This window comes from Cololabis saira, chromosome 10 (genome assembly GCF_033807715.1).
Source record: "Cololabis saira isolate AMF1-May2022 chromosome 10, fColSai1.1, whole genome shotgun sequence".
Classification (NCBI taxonomy): Eukaryota; Metazoa; Chordata; class Actinopteri; order Beloniformes; family Belonidae; genus Cololabis; species Cololabis saira.
Genome location: NC_084596.1, coordinates 14,667,239 through 14,686,415, shown reverse-complemented (window position 1 = coordinate 14,686,415; position 19,177 = coordinate 14,667,239). Strand labels below are relative to the sequence as shown.

Below are 19,177 nucleotides of genomic sequence, written 5' to 3'. Positions count from 1 at the left end.
TATAAATAATTGGTTAGTTGGGTGCTTGTATCCAACTTTGTTTATGAGTCGCATTGCTTTTTTTGGAGTAAAAATATTGGTTTTGTGATTGTCTTACTACTATTGATCCGGCAGAACACCGGTTCTGCTTGTTGATCTTAGTTTATTCTCTAAAAGTAAAGGCTTGAGTTTTCTATTATCAAATGGTTTGCTCTTGATGCCGACCTCCTGTGTATTTGCTTTTGTCAGCTTCGTATCTTACGGTAGACGATTAGCCTCCTTCCCGGAAAGGCTTTTTCACTTGGATGTTTTTGCAGGGTTTTTCTTTAGCGTGGAAGTGGATGCTCGGACTCTCTTCTATATTCATGCTCACCAGAGCATTCTTGTGTTTTCAGAGCGTGGCGGACTGTTTACGTTACCACTCCAGCTGGCTCTACCTTGTTTTTGTAACTTTAGAGCTCGTACCAGACTGGCATGAAGAACGAGCGATGGGGAAATGTCCCCCGCTGCGTCTTAGCACGTCACCAACATCTGGGCTAAATAAATAAATGACACACTCAAACAAACCGTAGAGACGATGTTCAGCTGCTCACTGGGAAGTAAAGTCTACACCTACACAGCAGAGAGTCCTGACATAGGCGTATTTAAGGAGCCAGTATGGATACCGTGTTGAGTTAAAGAAAAACCAAAAGTGGTTTTGTAAGAGTCGTACTGAGCCGGTCTCTTGATTAATCAGTTGGCGTCGAAATTCTTCACTCTACATGGTCTTGTTTTTGTAAAAAATGATGCTTTTTTTAGGGAGATGATGAAAAATGTGTGTGATGTGTTGATTTGGTTGCTTTCTGACGTGGCGGCCGTTTTTCTTCATTGATCGGTCTCACTGACCAACCCCACACCTCCTGCATCCGACTGTCAACTTGCCATTTAAGGATCTCAGTGCTTTTAGATTTAGGGGGCTTTCAGACCTGTGGCCCGTTTGTTTTGTTCCGATTCAGGGGCTAAATCGATACAGTTGTTTCGTTTTTCGTTTGTGGCGTTTGTGTTCACAAGGTAACCCGTCTGTAGCGGTTCAAAGCTGTTAACAGGTGCAATGTGTGAACCAACTGTTCTCTCATTGGTCAGAAATGAACGCGAAGGAGTTTCCTCTTCCGTACCCCGGGAAAAACAACAATGGTTATAAAGCCCCTTTCACAGAGAGGGCGCAAAGCGCAGACCGCCGCTGCCGATCCCGTTCATTTCTGTGCTACCGCGGCGCAAGAGCGGACCGCTCTGCCGCCGAGCTCGGCGTCTGCCTGCCCGAATTGAGCATTTTTTTTAATTTCACCGTGCGCGCTGTAAAGACATCTCGGCACGTCCAATAGGAGAGAAGGTGGTGGAGGCTGCGCAGAGTCTTCTCCTTGCGCCGCGGTTGCACAGACACAATGAATGGAGTTGTGTTGGTTGCTGTGTCGATTATGTTCTCACTCCAAATAAAGAAAACGCACCGCTCCAGGTCTCGAATGGAAGCGAGCCGAGACCACCTCTCCTAGGCGATCTCGGCTCGCTTGTTTTGTGCCACATCCGAGTGCGATTACTGTGTTCAGATATACCAAACGAACCGATCTTTAGGGGGAATCGCTCTCTGTTCTGGAACAACTGCTCCAAACTGGACAGGTGTGAAAGCACCCTTAATGACCTGTAACCAGTACTGGAGTTGAGGGGGGATGAGGGGGGATGGCATCCCCCCTGAAATAAAAACGGTCAAAATCATCCCCCCTGTAAAACTGCCATCCCCCCTTTCCATCCCTTATGTCATTTCATCAATGAATGTGGTTTTACTGCTATTTCAACATTTAGAGTCATCACCAGAAAAATAACTTATTTGACCATTTTCACCTGTTTCAAGTAAATTTTCACTTGAAATAAGTAGAAAAATCTGCCAGTGGGACAAGATTTATCTTCTTATTACAAGCAAAACAATCTTGTTCCACTGGAAGACTTTTCTACTTATTTCAACTGAAAATCTACTTGAAACAGGTGAAAATTGTTGTTTTTTCCAGTGATGAGTCTTGTTTTAAGTGTAATGAGATTTTTTTTTTATTAAAATGAGACATTTTAACTAGAAATAGGACAAATATTCTTGTTAAGATTTTGATTTTTGCAGTGATCAATTTTACTTATCCTGTGAAGGACAGAGTCATATTGATAAGTTCAGAAAAGTGTTTTTTATTGTTGTGTTTTGATGTATTTGATGTAAGCCCAGTGGATATTTAAAGCTTACAGAAGGCTGCATTTAACTGCTGCTATGTCATTCCTGCAGTATTTCTGCAGGTGTTTTGGTCAGTGCTATTATTTGTAATATATTATATTATTTGTAATCAGCACAAATTATCTGTCCCCATATGATAAAATCCACCATCCCCCCTGATTTTTTTTTTTTGTACAACTCGAGTACTGCCTGTAACCTATCAAGCAAAAATTGTTTGTGTCCAATAAAAGCACCTAAACTTCTCAATCTGTGGAAAGCGTTTGCTTGGAGCCTCACTTAAGGTCTTCTCTCTTGTGCAGACTCCACACCAAGTCACCCGTCACAAACCACCCCTGTGCAGAAGAAGGTCCCCAGCAGCGCCTCGTCTCGACAGAAAGACAAAGTCAACAAGAGGAACGAGCGCGGGGAGACTCCCCTTCACATGGCAGCGATCCGGGGGGATGCTAAACAAGTCAAAGAGCTCATTAGTCTGGGAGCCGATGTCAACGTCAAAGACTTTGCAGGTAAAGGTGCCGCAGGAGGAAATCATTTCACAGGTTTTTATTACTTCTGTACGGTTGCCAGTTACATGCAGCCGAGTAACAGCTGCGGATTCAGAGGTGTTGTCTCATTATGAGATAACAGGATCAACAGTGAGTCAGTGCAGCAATGCGTCCTGTTTTTCTGTGTAGAAGAGAAAGGAAATGTCAGAATAGACTTGAATTAACTTGTAGATGTACATTTTGAAAAGCTTGTGTTACATCTGTCCTGTAGGTTGGACTCCTCTTCACGAAGCCTGTAATCTTGGCTACTACGACGTGGCCAAGGTTTTGATATCAGCAGGAGCGGAGGTGAACACGCAGGGTCTGGACGATGACACGCCGCTCCATGACGCGTCCAGCAGCGGTCACAAAGATGTAAGAGCCGCTCTTGAACTTTATCCAGAACAGCAGAAAGAACAGCAGTAGTTTATATTTATTAAATTACACATATAATTTACAACTACATAACAAAAAATGCAGGATATTAATTTTGATCACTTACTTTGCAAAAAAAATGTATACTTTTATTTTGGAAGAACGATTCCCCGCCATCTTTTAACTCACAGCATTTCTACCATTAGAAAAACTAACATTGGAAAAATATAACCGTGGCCATCTTTTTCAAGGATTTTGGTTCCCATTATTCTCTGGTTTAGAGAACTTCATTGTACGCCGATTGGTGTTTTATTGCTGTCATTTACTTTTTGTATCTTATGTATCTGTAGGTATCACTTTTCTTTTTTTTTCCCAGTTTATTTATTTTTATTTTTTAATTTATTTAATGTGTATGTTTTTGTGCTTTTTTGGGCGGGGGGTGGGGGGGTGTAGACGGGAATTGGCATGCGTGCACAAAAGAAAATTGTAAGACCTACCCTCATTAAGGATGTTTCTAATTGCCTTTCTTTTGTTAAATAAAAAGATATTTAAAAAAAAAAGAACAGCAGAATATAAACTTCAGTGGGAAAACCTTTGATTATGTCTCAGTAGAGGTTTGATGTGTGAAATCGTAAGTGTACATAATTAATTCAAGATATGAGATGACAATATCAGAATCAGAAATACTTTATTGATCCCCGAGGGGAAACTGCCTTTAGTTGCAGAAGAAAACCATGTCAGACTCAAACATGAGTCAAAATCTTCTCAGCTACAAAACCACTTTTGAATAATTGAAGTAGAAAACGGAAACTAATGTCGCACATTTCCATTAATCCAAAGGTAAAATGTTTCTGTGTACAGGCAAACAGCACTCAGTGAAGTGGTGTTGAAAGACTCGTTTCAACTCTAAAAGCAGCCACATTGTGTTGTTTCTAAGAGCCGTTAGAGGTTCCAATGCATTTTTATTAATTTTTTTTCCTTTTTAAACACTGACATTCTAAAAACAAGAGTTTGCTTGTTTTTTTTTTTTAAAGCATTCTCAGCAAAATTTTGATATATTGTTTCATTGTTCCCTCCCCAGATTGTGAAACTTCTGCTCCGTCACGGTGGTGACGCCTTCCAAGCTAATAAACGGGGCGAGCGGCCGGTGGATGTAGCCGACTCGGAGGAGCTGGAGCTGCTGTTGAAAGGACAGACGTCGCTGTCGGACCAGGACGACAGCTCCTCGGGTATGTGCAACATACAGATTGGGGTGGGGGGGTCTACAGGGCCCTACCAGGGTTCAGAGCTTCTGGAATAAACTCGTCCTAATGTAATGTATTAGTGATGCACCGAAATGAAAATTTATGGCCGAAACCGAAAATAATAATAAACACTTGGCCGAATACCGAACAATACCGAACATGGTTCTTCGCAGTTTTTCATTTATTTTGCCAATTTTTTCACCATTGCATAAATCAAATAAATTTGATTTAGGCATGCTCTTATCTTATTTTATATACCAGTATTTTTTATTATTATTATTATTGTATATACCAGTACTGTTTATAGTGTGTCATACTCTGATATTATTATTATTATTTCTATTGATGCCTCTTGTCTTGCACTATCCCCTTTGCTGCTGTACACTGCGAATTTCCCCGCTGTGGGACTAATAAAGGAATATCTTATCTTATCTTTTACAAAATTACAAGGTAGAAAATATTTATTGAACATAAAAAACTGAACATTTTTTAATTTCCCAGCATTATGTTGTTTTGGTTCCACCTCCTGGTGAATGTTAGGTAAAATTCTTATGTGGTTACTTTTTGGTTGGCCAACGATTTATGTTTGTGGTGCGCAACCGGTACGGGAGCGGCCAGTCTATTTCCTTATATTACAACGCCGTTATTAATTGTTCGTTTTTTTCCCCACTTATTCCACCGAACACCGAAAGTGTTTTTTTTGCCATTTTCGGCCAAACAATCGGTGCATCACTAATTGGCATTTTATTTTTACTCTCATTTGGCTTAAATTGTGGTTTATAAACCGACCTCTTTCTCTCCACAGAATCTGAAGACCCTCCATCTGTGAATCCCTCCAGCGTGGACGATAACATGGAGGACTCCGATACCGAGAAGGACTCCGATGGCAAGCCGACAACGAAGGCATCGTCCGCCGTGCCAGGGCTGGACGAGTACGAGTTTAAGGACGACGAAGAGGAGGAGGATCTCAGCAAAGCCCTGAACGACCGGCACATCCTCAGGAGGGAGCTGCGGCAGCGGGAGAAGGAGGACAAAGATAGGAATCACGTGGCGGGGAAGCAGAGCAACAAGGCGGATTCTTCCAAGTCCAAAAAGCAGAAGACGTCTCGCGTCCACTGCAGCTCGGACACCTCCAGTGACGAAATGGAGAGTCTGCCGGAAAAAAGGAACTCGCCCACCTGCTCTCAGAGCTCAGAAAGCCACAAGCCAGACACGAGATCAAAAAAAGACAATGGCGAACAAAAGGACAAGGGTAAAGTGAAGAGGAAGAGCAAAATTCAAAATAAAAATAAGGAAAACCAAGAGGACGGGAAGGAGAACAGCAAAACGTTGGTCCTGTCTCTCGCAGCCGTGTCGGAGAGCACCGAAAAGGGTCGGGAGGAGGACTCTTTCAAGATGTCTTTCAGTCCTAAAGACGACTCGTCCGTCCACCTCTTCCACTTATCATCCATCAAATCTCCCAAACTGAACCACAGCTTGGCAGATAAACAAACGCCACTCAAACAGGAAAATACTAAGATGTGCGTTTCCATCAGCGACAGCTCCTGTCTGGTGGACGGTGTCAAATATAACCACTACACGGACACGGACTACTGCACCGAAGGCTCCAGCACTAAAGGATGCAAGCACAAGGAAAAGAGTAAGCATCAACAGAAAGAGCCCGGCGCCGACGGAGACGACGGTCACATGAGCCCCTACAAGGACGGCAGCATAGGAAACAGTATCGACAGTAGCGAAGGTGCCTTACGGAAGACGGATCTAGAGGGCAAAGTAGTGAAGAAGCATAAGCTCAAACACAAAGAGAAGGACAAACACAGGCGGGAGTACGAGGCCGAGCGCAGCCGCCACAAGCAGAAGGAAGCCAGGAAAGACGGCCACAGGAATTTGGAGTTCGACCGAGAGTTCTGGAAAGAAAATTTTTTCAAAAGTGACGAGACGGACGAACCTCCGGGGGGGAAAAAGGAAGGTGAAGACAACAACAACACGCTTCAAAAGACGGCCGATTCTCCTCCGGTCAAAGATGAGAGAAACGCAAAGGAGAAGCACTCGAGCAGCAAGGAGAAGAGGCCGCGAGAGGAGCGGGACAAAGACAAGGCCGTGAAGAAGGAGCGGAAGGAGGCCGCCGTTAAAGAGGAGAAGGTGAAGGACTCGAAGCCGAGCGAGCGGGACGAGAGGGCGGACTGTCACGGCTCGGGGAGGATTCCTGAAGAGTCTCCGCAGAGCAACAGCGTTAAAGAGGAGTCGGAGGAAAAAGCCGTGAGTGGGATCACAGCTGATCAGGACCAGCTGGAGCCGTCTGAGAAAGCCTCACGTGAGAAACCGGACAAGAGGCTTCCAGGAAAGGAGAAGGACTCTGACAAAATGGAGAAAAGGCATCCCGACAAGGAGAAAAAGTGTAAAACGGAGCACTCAAACGACAAAGCTGAGCCGCAGAACTCAGTGGAACGCTGGAAAGAGAAAGAGAGAGCCGGAGCCATTTCTTCTCTCTCACCCGGAGATAAAAGCTACAGAGAGAATGAGAAACTGAAATCCTTACCCACAACCAAAAAGCACGAGGACGGCAGGAAAAACAAGGACAAGTTCGACAAACGTTCTGATCGGGAGAAACAGGATAGAGAGTACGGATCTGGAGATCACAAAGAAAAGGATCGGCCTAACACGGAGAGGAGGGGAAAACCTCTGGAGAAGGCCAGCGATCACAGCAAATCAGATCGCTCAAAAGAAAAGGACTGTGACAGGAAAAAGAGAGATAAGATCAAAGACGGAGCGCTTTCCTCAAGCTCCAATTTGAAATTAATTTTAGAAGAAAAGAAGAGCTACCTGACTGAGAGCAGCAAGGTCTTATCCACCAAATCAAAGGAGGAAGTCGTGAGAACACCGGAGAAGGAGCGCGACCGGCGAGACCGTGACAGAGACTCGGACCGGCACAAGGAGAAGGACCGGCACAAAGACCGCTCGCAGCCGACGAAGCTCAGCAAGGCCAAACCCAACGACTCGGACGCGGACAAGGCCAAGTCCAAAGCTCCCGCCGCTGCACGGGACACGAAGCCAAAAGAGAAGAGGCTGGTCAACGACGACCTCATGCAGACCAGCTTCGAGAGAATGCTCAGCATGAAGGACCAAGAGATCGAGCTGTGGCACAGGAAGCACATGGAAAAGATCAAGCAGAAAGAGCGGGAACGGCTGAAGCAGCGGCCTCTGGCCGACGCGGGGAAGTCCAAAGTTAAAGACAGAACAAAACTGGAGCCGTGTTTGAGCAAGGAGCTGATCCGCTCCAAGAGCTCGGAAGCGTCCGACGTCCACTGCAGAGAGAAGCCGCTGAAGGACGGCGCCAGCCCCAGAACGATGTCTCTGGACGGGAAGAGTCTGCCCGCGCTCAGCGCTAAAGTCATGTCGGCCGTGGAGAACTGCCTGAGCCGGTCGCCGCGGCCGGACGGAGACCGCTGCGGCCTCATGTCCAGATCCGTGTCGCTGGTCTCCGTCGCCAGCTCCGAGGACTCGTGCCAGGCCGCGACGCTGACCCCCAGGATCGCCGAGTACGACTCCGACATGAACCTGGAAGCCTCCGACTCCCAGCCCGCCTTCCTCCAGTCTTCCCTCGTCATCCAAGCCGCCAGGTCGCCGTCGGTCCACGACAAAGACTCCAACAGTCTTCCAGACGTTCTCCAAAGCAGCCGGACGCTGCTGCTGCCGGGCCGACATGAAACTCCGTACCTCAGGGCCATCCTCGACGAGGACGCCAACGCCTCCGCCGAAAGCAAAGGAGCGGAAAATCCACTCGGCTCTGGCCCGACCCCAACCCCGACCCCGGCCGCCGCTGGAGAGGAGCCGGGGACGAAAGAGACTCCTGAAACCGAGGAGAATCTCGGCAGTCAACAGTGTTCAAACTCGGCTGCCGAGCCGGTTACAGAGAGGGAAGGAAGCACGGCTGGACTGGTGACGACGCAACCGTTAAACAGAGATCTTCCAAGTAAAAACCTGCCGCTTCAGCAGCAGCAGCAGCCGCCCAGCATCCCTCAGTCGGGGGCAGCAGAGCAGAATCCTCCTCCCTCGTCCGACGCGGCTGCTGTTAAAGACGTCCCGTGTCTGACGGAGAGCCTTCAGTCGGAGTGCAATAAGAAAGATTCTGATCCACCGTTAACGTGTCCAGCGTCTCCAGCTGCTGAGCCTCCATCGCTCTCAAACACAAGAGAACCGACGTCCTCTGCGCCCGAAATCCAGCAGCAGCAGCAGCAGCAACAGCAGCAGCAGCAGCAGCGGCCCGAATCAGACCCCACGCCGGTTTCTGAGCAAAAAGACAAACCTGTGGAGTCTCCTGAGAGACCGGAGCAAGGAAACGCAGAAAAGGGGTCAGAAAACTTGAGGACAGAAGCGGTAGCAAGTCCAGCGCCGTCCACCAGCGCTGCTGCTGCGGTGGTGGAGTCCAGTCCTCCAGATCTCTGCAAAGCTCCGTTCAAAGCTTCTCAGGAGGACGCTGTCCTAAATATTCCAGATGGCAAACAATCAAGACCTTCCAGTGACGATGCTGACCCGGTTCCTGATGCCCCGATGGACGTCCTGCCCTGTTTCAGCCCCGAACACAAGACGGACGAGGTGCCCGACCTCCCGCAGGGTTCAGAGAGCGCTGGCGCTGCCGGTTCTCCGATAACAGACGTGGTTCCGGTGGAAAGTGGGCCGAGTATGGAGGAGCCCCCCGAGTGTAAAGAGGAGCTCCACTCGGAGCTGATGGAGGTCTCACCGGCCGACGAGAGGCCGGAGTCGTCGTCGGCCGGAGAAGAGCAGAGTCAGAGCTCCGTCCAGCCGTCCCAGACCGACAGCAGCAACGCCTCGGGCAGCTCCTCCCCGCAGTCCGGAGACCAGGACTCGGATTCCTCGGGGACGAGGCTCAAGCTCCGCCCGGCAGACGAGGACGCGGACGTCCACGTGCCCCACCCGCGCAAGAGGAAGATGCCCAAGCTGTCGGCCCCCCAGATGTGGTCGGCCTCGCAGCAGGAGAAGGAGAAGGGCCAGCAGTCCCTGGCGGCCATCGTGGACTCGGTGAAGCTGGAGGAGATCGAGCCGTACCAGACGGAGAGAGCCAACCCGTACTACGAGTTCCTGCACATCCGCAAGAAGATCGAGGAGAAGCGCAAAGTGCTGTGCAGCGTCACGCCCCAACCGCCGCAGTATTACGACGAATATGTGACCTTCAATGGATCCTACCTCCTCGACGGGAACCCGCTCAGCAAACTCTGCATACCAACGGTAAGTCTTTTCTCTACTTCCTGGTCCTCCAGGGATCTTTATCCCTTGTCTCTGTATCCGGGTCAAGGGAGGGAGGGAGGAAGGGAGGGAAGAAGGATGGAAGGGAGAATAGAAGGATGGAAGGAAGGGAGGAAGGAAGGAAGGAAGGGAGAAAAGATGGAAGGAAGGGAGGAAGGAAGGAAGGAAGGGAGAAAAGATGGAAGGAAGGGAGGAAGGAAGGGAGAAAGGGAGAAAAGATGGAAGGAAGGGAGAAAAGATGGAAGGAAGGAAGGAAGGGAGAAAAGATGGAAGGAAGGAAGGGAGAAAAGATGGAAGGAAGGAAGGGAGAAAAGATGGAAGGAAGGAAGGGAGAAAAGATGGAAGGAAGGGAGGAAGGGAGAAAAGATGGGAGGAAGGAAGGGAGAAAAGATGGAAGGAAGGAAGGGAGAAAAGATGGAAGGAAGGAAGGGAAGGAGAAAAGATGGATGGAAGGAAGGAAGGAAGGAAGGAAGGAAGGAAGGGAGAAAAGATGGAAGGAAGGAAGGAAGGAAGGAAGGAAGGAAGGAAGGAAGGAAGGAAGGAAGGAAGGGATAAAATAAGGAAGGAAGGGAGAAAAGATGGAAGGAAGGAAGGAAGGAAGGAAGGAAGGGAGAAAAGATGGAAGGAAGGAAGGAAGGAAGGAAGGAAGGAAGGGAGAAAAGATGGAAGGAAGGAAGGAAGGGAGAAAAGATGGGAGGAAGGAAGGAAGAAAAGATGGATGGAAGGAAGGGAAGGAGAAAAGATGGATGGAAGGAAGGAAGGAAGGGAGAAAAGATGGGAGGAAGGAAGGAAGAAAAGATGGATGGAAGGAAGGAAGGAAGGGAGAAAAGATGGGAGGAAGGAAGGAAGGGAGAAAAGATGGAAGGAAGGAAGGGAGAAAAGATGGAAGGAAGGAAGGGAGAAAAGATGGAAGGAAGGAAGGGAAGGAGAAAAGATGGATGGAAGGAAGGAAGGAAGGAAGGAAGGGAGAAAAGATGGAAGGAAGGAAGGAAGGAAGGAAGGAAGGAAGGGATAAAAGAAGGAAGGAAGGGAGAAAAGATGGAAGGAAGGAAGGAAGGGAGAAAAGATGGAAGGAAGGAAGGGAGAAAAGATGGAAGGAAGGAAGGGAAGGAGAAAAGATGGAAGGAAGGAAGGGAAGGAGAAAAGATGGATGGAAGGATGGAAGGGAAAAAAGAAAGAAGGGAGAAAAGAAGGAAGGAAGGAAGGGAGAAAAAGAAGGATGGAAGGGAGGAATGGAGGAAAGGACGGAAAGGAGTAAAGAAGGAAGGAAGGAATGGAGGAAGGAAGGAAGGAGGGAAGGGGGATAAAAGAAGGAAGGAGAGAGCAGGAGGAAAGCAGGAACAGGAGAATTAGGTAATTTTGACCCAAAGACAGTACAGGGTTAATGTGTTGATGAGCAGAGGAACGCGTGAGGCTTTATTTGATCTGTGGAAATGATGTCATCATTAATCATTTTTAGACAGTTGGCTCTAATGATTTGCGAGGTTTGTTTTGTTTACAATCAAAGGTTTTTATTCTTATGTCTGCTACATGCAACTTGATGGTGCCTGTGGTCAGCGACAGTTGTGGGACATTTTTTATCTTTGTTTGTTTTTTTACTGTATCAGCATCTTGGATTTAAAAGGGGAGGGAACTCGTGCTCTTTGTTTTGCTGCGGTCTTAAATGTCGTCATCATCATCCGCAGTGAAAGTCAGTTCTCTGAGGTGATGATAGTAGCAAGCTTGCCGTTTCCTTGGCGATGCCGCCACATGCGAGATGTTTTGGAGTAGCAGCAACCACAGAGAGATTTATAAATCATCTCACGTCTAACAGCCAGCTATTAACACTTGGGTTTGTTGACATGTCCCTTTGTCTCTCTGAGGTTTATTCTCACAGCCGTTCCAGTTCCCCAAACCACAACTAACCAGCTGTCCACCAGCAGCACGTAGCAATGACACATGTACCATATTTATATACTTATAGAGTCTTGTTGAGAACCTGCATCGCTGTATCTGCAACACACGTTCACACATGCAACCACCACAGAAACATCATGTTCATCAGCAGACCTCATTGTTGCTAGATTAACTTAAGTAACTTATTTGCAAACTCTGGAGTCATGTCCTTATCAATCAGAATGTGTTGAGGTTTATATGGCACCATACGTAAACAGAACTACGGTGGCCGAGACCCGCCATTGCTGAAAATAAAAGTAACGCTGCAAACAGAAACAAACGCCGCTGCAAATAAAAGAAACGCTGCAAACAGACGCCGCTGCAAATAAAATAGACGCTTAGCAAATAAAATAAATGCTGCAAACAAAAAGAAACGCTGCTGCAAATAAAAGAAACGCTGCAAATATAAAGAAACCCCGCTGCAAATAAAATAAAAAAATGACGCAAATAAAAAAGCCACAATGGAAGTGAATCACCGGGGACTATTTTTGCCGATGCACCGGTGTTGCACATTAAAAATTACACGTAGCGACGTTGAACACCCTTTCACTTATTTTCTCGATCGTTATTCTTCTTATTCCTTGCTCTACTTATTTCTTCCTTTTCACTTACGTCCTCTTCATCTTCTCCTCTCACGTAAAATACACCGGTGCATCAGCAAAAATAGTCGGTAATTCACTTCCGTTGTGGCTTTTTTATTTGCGTCGTTTTTTTTATTTGCAGCGGCGTTTCTTTATATTTGCAGCTGTATTTGTTTTTATTTGCAGCGTTTATTTTATTTGCAAAGCGTTTATTTTATTTGCAGTGGGGTTTCTTTTTATTTGCAGCGTTTCTTTAATTTTCAGCAATGGCGGGTCTCGGCCACCATACAGAACATTTTATTTATCATTATTTAAAATTCTATACCAAACGGAGAGCAGCAGCACCTCTACATACGGAGGTCAGGTGTTAAATGTGTGTCAGATTTAATATCACACAAGGCAGTGACCGAAGCCTGGCAGGCTGGGAAGGTAAAATGGACACAGAAATGCATTTAAGGACCTGCAGTTCTACGATCGACCACTTGAGGCAGCTCAGCAGCAGTAACTGGCCTGTTTACTTTGTATAGAGACTTAAAAGTTGAGCGTGTTGCAGGTGTGAGCAGCAGACGAGTGTTGCTGCTGCCCAATAACATCAGTAGAGCTAATAAGACTACGTCAGTCTGTTAAACCAGAGTTTCTGCGTCCATCTTTATATAAAACCTAAAGGTGCAACCCAACCACCACCTTTAGACTTCAAGTTTGTACAAATGTGACCTTTTATGTAGGAGTTTTCTACAGTTTTCTTTGCACACACAGTGTGTCCAGTGAATGCTCAGCTGAACTTAACTTTACATCTCCATTGAACAGATAACTCCACCTCCGTCGTTACCCGAGCAGCTGAAAGAGATGTTTAAACAGCAGGAAGTTGTCCGGATGAAACTCCGCCTGCAGCACAGCATCGAGAGGGTACGTGGTTCCGCTCCTGCAACGGTGTTTGAGCATCACCAGCATGTTATCAGTACTCGAGTTGTAAAAAAAAATCAGGGGGGATGGTGGATTTTATTATATGGGGACAGATCATTTGTGCTGATTACAAATAGTATAATATATTACAAATAATAGCACTGACCAAAACACCTGCAGAAATACTGCAGGAATGACATAGCAGCAGTTAAATGCAGCCTTCTGTAAGCTTTAAATATCCACTGGGCTTACATCAAATACATCAAAACACAACAATTAAAAAACAGTTTTCTGAACTTATCAATATGACTCTGTCCTTCACAGGATAAGTAAAATGGATCACTGCAAAAACTCAAAATAAGAATATTTGTCCTATTTCTAGTTAAAATGTCTAATTTTAGTTTAAAAAAAATCTTATTACACTTAAAACAAGACTCATCACTGGAAAAAACAACAATTTTCACCTGTTTCAAGTACAGTAGATTTTCACTTGAAATAAGTAGAAAAATCTGCCAGTGGAACAAGATTTTTTTGCTTGTAATGAGAAGATAAATATTGTCCCACTGGCAGATTTTTCTACTTATTTCAAGTGAAAATTTACTTGAAACAGGTGAAAATGGTCAAATAAGTTATTTTTCTGGTGATGACTCTAAATGTTGAAATAGCAGTAAAACCACATTCATTGATGAAATGACATAAGGGATGGAAAGGGGGGATGGAAGTTTTACAGGGCGGATGATTTTGACCGTTTTTATTTCAGGGGGGATGCCATCCCCCCTCAACTCCAGTACTGGTTGTTATCATCTACTGACTGGACTCAACCTTGTTCTCTCAGGAAAAGCTGATCGTTTCCAACGAGCAGGAGGTCTTACGAGTCCACTACCGGGCAGCGAGAACACTAGCCAATCAGACGTTGCCGTTCAGTGCCTGTACCGTCTTACTGGACGCAGAAGTGTACAACATGCCTCAAGATGTCCAGGTTAGTGACGCGCACCCACATTCAGCAGTCTCACAGAGTCCGTCTGTCTGAAGATGAGTCAGTGGGTTTGATATGTTTGTGTCTGTCTGGTTTTCAGAATGATGATGGCAAAACATCTGTGCGAGATCGTTTCAACGCCAGGCAGTTCATGTCCTGGTTACAGGACGTCGACGACAAGTTCGACAAACTGAAGGTAAGAGCTGAAGCTGAACACCACCAGCCTTTACTGCTTCAGACACTGAAATATGCAGAAACATGAGAATGTTCTGCTTTTCTTGTTGGGCGGTTAAACAAATATCTTTTGCACCAGACATAAAGATGCCACACAAGACTTCAGGAAAATCTCATTGGAATAAATGTCTGGTAAAATGGAAAGTTGTCTGCATCCTCTCAGAGGTTCTTCAGTGCGCCTCTCATCCAAACTTGTTATTTTTCTCCAGTCACACAGCAGCAGGCGTGTGGGGATGTAGTGTTGCTTTAGCTGCTGCAGCTATTTAATCACCAAGATCATCTTTAGTTCAGCCTGTCTGCATTTGTGCCAAACTTCATGCAGGGTAGATGTTTTATATCAGGTCTCAAACATTAAATGAAACATTAACACGCCCAGATAGCTGCACACGAGTACAGTATTTCCTGTGATTCATACTCCTGTGGAATGAATGTGTTTTATTGGATTATATCACAAGATCACGCAGCCTTACAAGGCATCCTAATTCTTTTCCTGGTTGACACCAAGAATTAGTCTGGTTAGTCAGAGACCAGTACCGATGGATGCAGAAGAACCTGCAACCAGTCACAGAAGAGAAGCCCGTGAAGGCAGAGCAACAATCAGGGGCTGGATTCACAAAATATTCTTAAGAAAAAAAATCTTCTTAAGTGTCATTTTTTTTCTTAAGAAGAAAAAAGAGAAGAAGTCATATTCTCCAAAAAAGTTCTAAGACGTTCTTGACATTTTTCTTAACTTTAAGACAACCTTGACCTGTCTAGACTTTAGACTAGTAGGTCATAGTTTGGGAATATACTTTGTAATTAATTACACAAAGAGCCTGTTAACTGTTTTTTAGCATGTTAGTTAGCATGGTAGTTAATTTTTTATTTTTTTTTTTCAAGATTTTTTTTGGGCTCTAGTGGCCCTTTATTGAAGTTGCAGACTGGAAATGGGTAGACAGAGAGAATGGGGATGACATGCAGCAAAGGTGCGCAGGCCGGGATTCGAACCTGTGACCGCTGCAAGAGGACTGTAGCCTCAATATATGAGCCGCTGCTTAACCCACTGCGCCACCGAGCGGCCCATGGTAGTTAATTTTTATTAATTTTCCCCAATAGTAATTTTTTTCGCACATTAATCTCATCCACCATAACCTCAAGTTCCTGCCTTGAAAAGTTCCTGCATCTCTTTTTCTCCTTCTCCATGTTTAGTGACTGACGGTTAAGACGCAAACTACCTGTATTAATGTTGTTTGTTGGCGCGTGCAATGCAATGACATTTTAAGAAGTTCTTAAGTAGGAAAAATAAGAATAAAAATAAGAAATTCGTAAGAAATTACAGTTCTTAAGACGGTTCTTAAGAAAATATTGAGGAATTGCACTTAAGAACTTTCTTATGAACTTCTTAATTTTAGATCTCAAGACATTTCTTAAGATTGTTCTTAAGAACATATTGGTCAATCCGGCCCCAGGCTGGAATCGACCAAAGAGACCAATGTGACGCAGAGATAGAAACGTAGGAGAAAGGCTGTCCGTTATTCAGCGTTATCAATTCTGAAGCCATCTTGACCTGAAAAGGCCCTTAGATTCTCCTCTGAGTCATTACATACAGCCCTGCCTGATTGTGATTGGTTTGGTACGTTCTGTACCAGTGGATCTGGCGTGAATCGATACCAGACCCATTTCACAAAGTGAACAGTTGTGGCCGGCCAGGTTGCATATCTGTGATTTGTGTTTGAGTATTATATAAACATATATAATATTTTTGTTTAATTAAAAAGACAACAGTTCTTTTAATTTTCTGATTTCACATTTACAAGTTGAGAAGTTTTTAGTGACGGTTTTTTAGCGATGAGTTCTTGGTTTTGTATAAACTCAACTCCAGTGACGGTGACCACGTGTGATGAAACGGTTAAATGTGAAAGAAAATGTGTTTTTCTGATTTAATCCTTATTTTCTAGACTTCATGTTACCACACATAATGTAGGTTCACAACACGGTGAAAAGCGTGTCTTTTATAAAGAGATTTTATCTCGAAATAAGATGAAACTGCTTTTTTCAGATCTTATTTCTTTGTAATTATTTAAATTTGTTCTGAATGTCACACAGACACAAGTTGAACATATTTATGCTCTAAATGTATTCATAATCTGTGAGTAAATTTATCATAATAGATCTGTTTCTCTTCTTCTCTGAAGAATTAAGATGGGAATCAATTCTCACTATCACTTCTTACCCCTTTTTATTTTATCTAGCAGTAAAGTGCTTGTAGCTCCATCTCATCAGTGAGACTTAGTAAGTGCATCCACTATAGTCATTAAAAAAATCACTGCATAGAGCTTCTAAACCAGGGGTGTCAAATGTGCGGCCCGAGAGGTTTTCATGCGGCCCGCGAGAAGTTTCCAACGCAAAAAACTGCAATGTTAATTTACTAAAAAGGAAGGCATAAATAATTGCCATGAATCGCAGCATATCCGATAATATATTTCTTCTACAAATCCATCGTTATTCCACAAATAGAGCAGTTTGACATTTTTTTAGTTTTCTAGAATGCATTAGCAGATTTTATTTCCTTGTTGACGGTCGTTTATTTTTATTAACCGACTACTATTATATATTTTCGCAGAAAAAATATCACTGCTAAAAAAGATGATAGAAGATATTTATTCTGAGAATTTCCGTTTTGAATACGAGGATGGTGACAAAGTAAAACGGTTAAAAGAGAAGTGCTGACTTTTTGGGCACACTGGCGTCAATATCCGTGCCAATTTTTAAAAATAAATACACTTAATTGTACTGGAAAAATCTCTAAATCCCAAAGAAACACTCTTGGATGTAATAAGAAAGATTTGGCTTTTAATTAAATTTCCTATAAAAAAGCGAAATATAAAAAAACATACTTGTTTCTGTTTATCTTTGTAAAATGATATTAAAAGTATCTTACATAATTTGAAAAAAACGAGAAATTTCAAGTAAAGATCCTGAAGAAATATATTTTACATAATTAGAGTGTAAACAAAGTGCATATTTCCTTTAAAATTAACTAAACTGATATTGGATTAGATAACAATAGTAAAAAAAAAAGAATTAGAAAAAAAAATTTCGAACCGTCTTTTGTTATTTTGAGCGTGCGGCCCGCGAGAAAAAATTTGGTCAAATCCGGCCCGCCAAGCAAAATGAGTTTGACACCCCTGTTCTAAACAGACTAGAGGAGTGATTGTATTTGACCACAAACAACTCTGTTTTTCTTAAACTGGTCCAGAGTGAAGAAACCGTATCTGTGTGCTTGTTTACCTGCCTGGCTGTAACCACCTGCTTCTTCCTGCACAGACGTGTCTCCTGATGCGGCAGCAGCACGAGGCGGCGGCGCTCAACGCCGTGCAGCGTCTGGAGTGGCAGCTGAAGCTGCAGGAGCTGGACCCGGCCACCTACAAGTCCACCAGCATCTTCGAGATCCCGGAGTTCTACATCCCGCTCGTGGAGGTCAACGACGACTTCGACCTCACCCCGATATGAGCCGAAGGACACGCGTGTCGCCGCCGCCGTGGCGGCAGCAACGTTTCCGACGCCGACAGCAGCCCACTCCAGGAAAACGGGAGGGAAAAGGAGAAAATGTGAAGCACTTAGACTGAGGCCCTAACAAATGAAAGAGAGCACTTAAGCGGTTGATTTTGACCCCAGAGCTCTTGCTGTCCTGTCCAGCGAGACCAGGGGGACGAGGACGGACCAGGGAAGGGGGTCCGGCCCACACGTGAAGCCCAGGGAGCGGAGACCCAGCGCCGGGCCGGGGGGGCGGAGCACCTGCCGCCGCCGCGCAGCGAGCAGGTCACAACGGAAAGATTTCAATTGTTGTCAAAGTGAGTGTTCATACTTTGTGTACAGACTGTGCTCTTAATTTTTTAACTTATTTTATACATAAAAAAAATTGTGCATTTGTATATAGTCATGTAATTATTGTTTTAAACTTGTAAAAACAAAAAGTAATAGATATTTTGATTGTAAACTTGTTCTGTCTGTTTTAATGGACCAAAGTTGTTCTTTTTATATCGAGTGTCCTCTTCGTCTGTGACGTTCTCGTTGTTGTTGGCTTAAACTCTTAAGCATGTGTTGACTTTTGTTGTTTTATTTAAACTGTTTCTTCCCTCCTCATCTGGAGCTCCACGTACCACAGCTGGTGTTTTTTGAATTTGGCAATTAAATGCTGTGCATGCGTTGCAATGTTTGTACTTTTTTCCCCCTAAAAAGCTCTTCTGTGGACTTTAAATATGAGGTTTACTAAAAGTGTTGCAGCTTTTTTGTTTTCTTCTTCTTCTGACATTGTGTTACGTCTCTTTTGCGGCCTCACTCCTCATGTGTCGTCCTTTTGTGTCTTGCGCACATTAAAGTCTGTTGTGGCTTCCAAGGAGAGAAAGAAAAACTTTTACAGTTTCAGTGTGAGATCACAACAAATCCTATTTTTTCAACATAATGCCTTTTGAACGATAGTTCTAAAAAAATGTCTATTTTAATATTTACTTGTTACATGACTTGTACATATTTGTAATATATAATTGAATAAATTTTATTTGTTGTGAAATTAAGTTTTTGTCCTTTGTGATTTTTGTTAATTGGAACAATAAGCTGTTCCAATCCTGTTGGTGCAGTTCTCTGCTCGGCCAGCAGGTGTCGCCGTCGGCGGCGCTGCGCGTCCACGAGGATGTCCCTGGATGTTTCTTTAAAAGTGAGGGTTTTATTAGTTTGGCCTAAAAGTAAAAAAATAAATATATAATATATATATTATTATTTATTTATTTATTTATATATATATATATATATATATATATATATATATATATATATATATATATATATAATACACTTTTTTATGATGCATAGACCCTTAAATGCAAATAGCACCTTTGGAAAAGAAGCATAGTCTATCACTTTTGTGAAATAAGTAACTA

At 44.2% G+C, this 19,177-nt stretch overlaps 1 protein-coding gene across 1 annotated transcript in view; it reads left to right on the top strand.

Annotated features, from left to right (window-relative positions):
* The window catches only part of ankrd12 (ankyrin repeat domain 12), a 50,121-nt gene extending 31,336 nt beyond the window's left edge, over window positions 1-18,785 (top strand). Inside the window, exons 6-13 of the mRNA XM_061731777.1 lie at window positions 2,527-2,730; window positions 2,981-3,123; window positions 4,205-4,352; window positions 5,173-9,611; window positions 12,953-13,051; window positions 13,884-14,027; window positions 14,125-14,220; window positions 17,565-18,785. Of these exons, the coding sequence (XP_061587761.1) occupies window positions 2,527-2,730; window positions 2,981-3,123; window positions 4,205-4,352; window positions 5,173-9,611; window positions 12,953-13,051; window positions 13,884-14,027; window positions 14,125-14,220; window positions 17,565-17,750 (5,459 nt within the window). The 3' untranslated portion in view covers window positions 17,751-18,785. The remainder of the gene's footprint in view (window positions 1-2,526; window positions 2,731-2,980; window positions 3,124-4,204; window positions 4,353-5,172; window positions 9,612-12,952; window positions 13,052-13,883; window positions 14,028-14,124; window positions 14,221-17,564) is intronic.
* The last annotated feature ends 392 nt before the right edge of the window (window positions 18,786-19,177 follow it).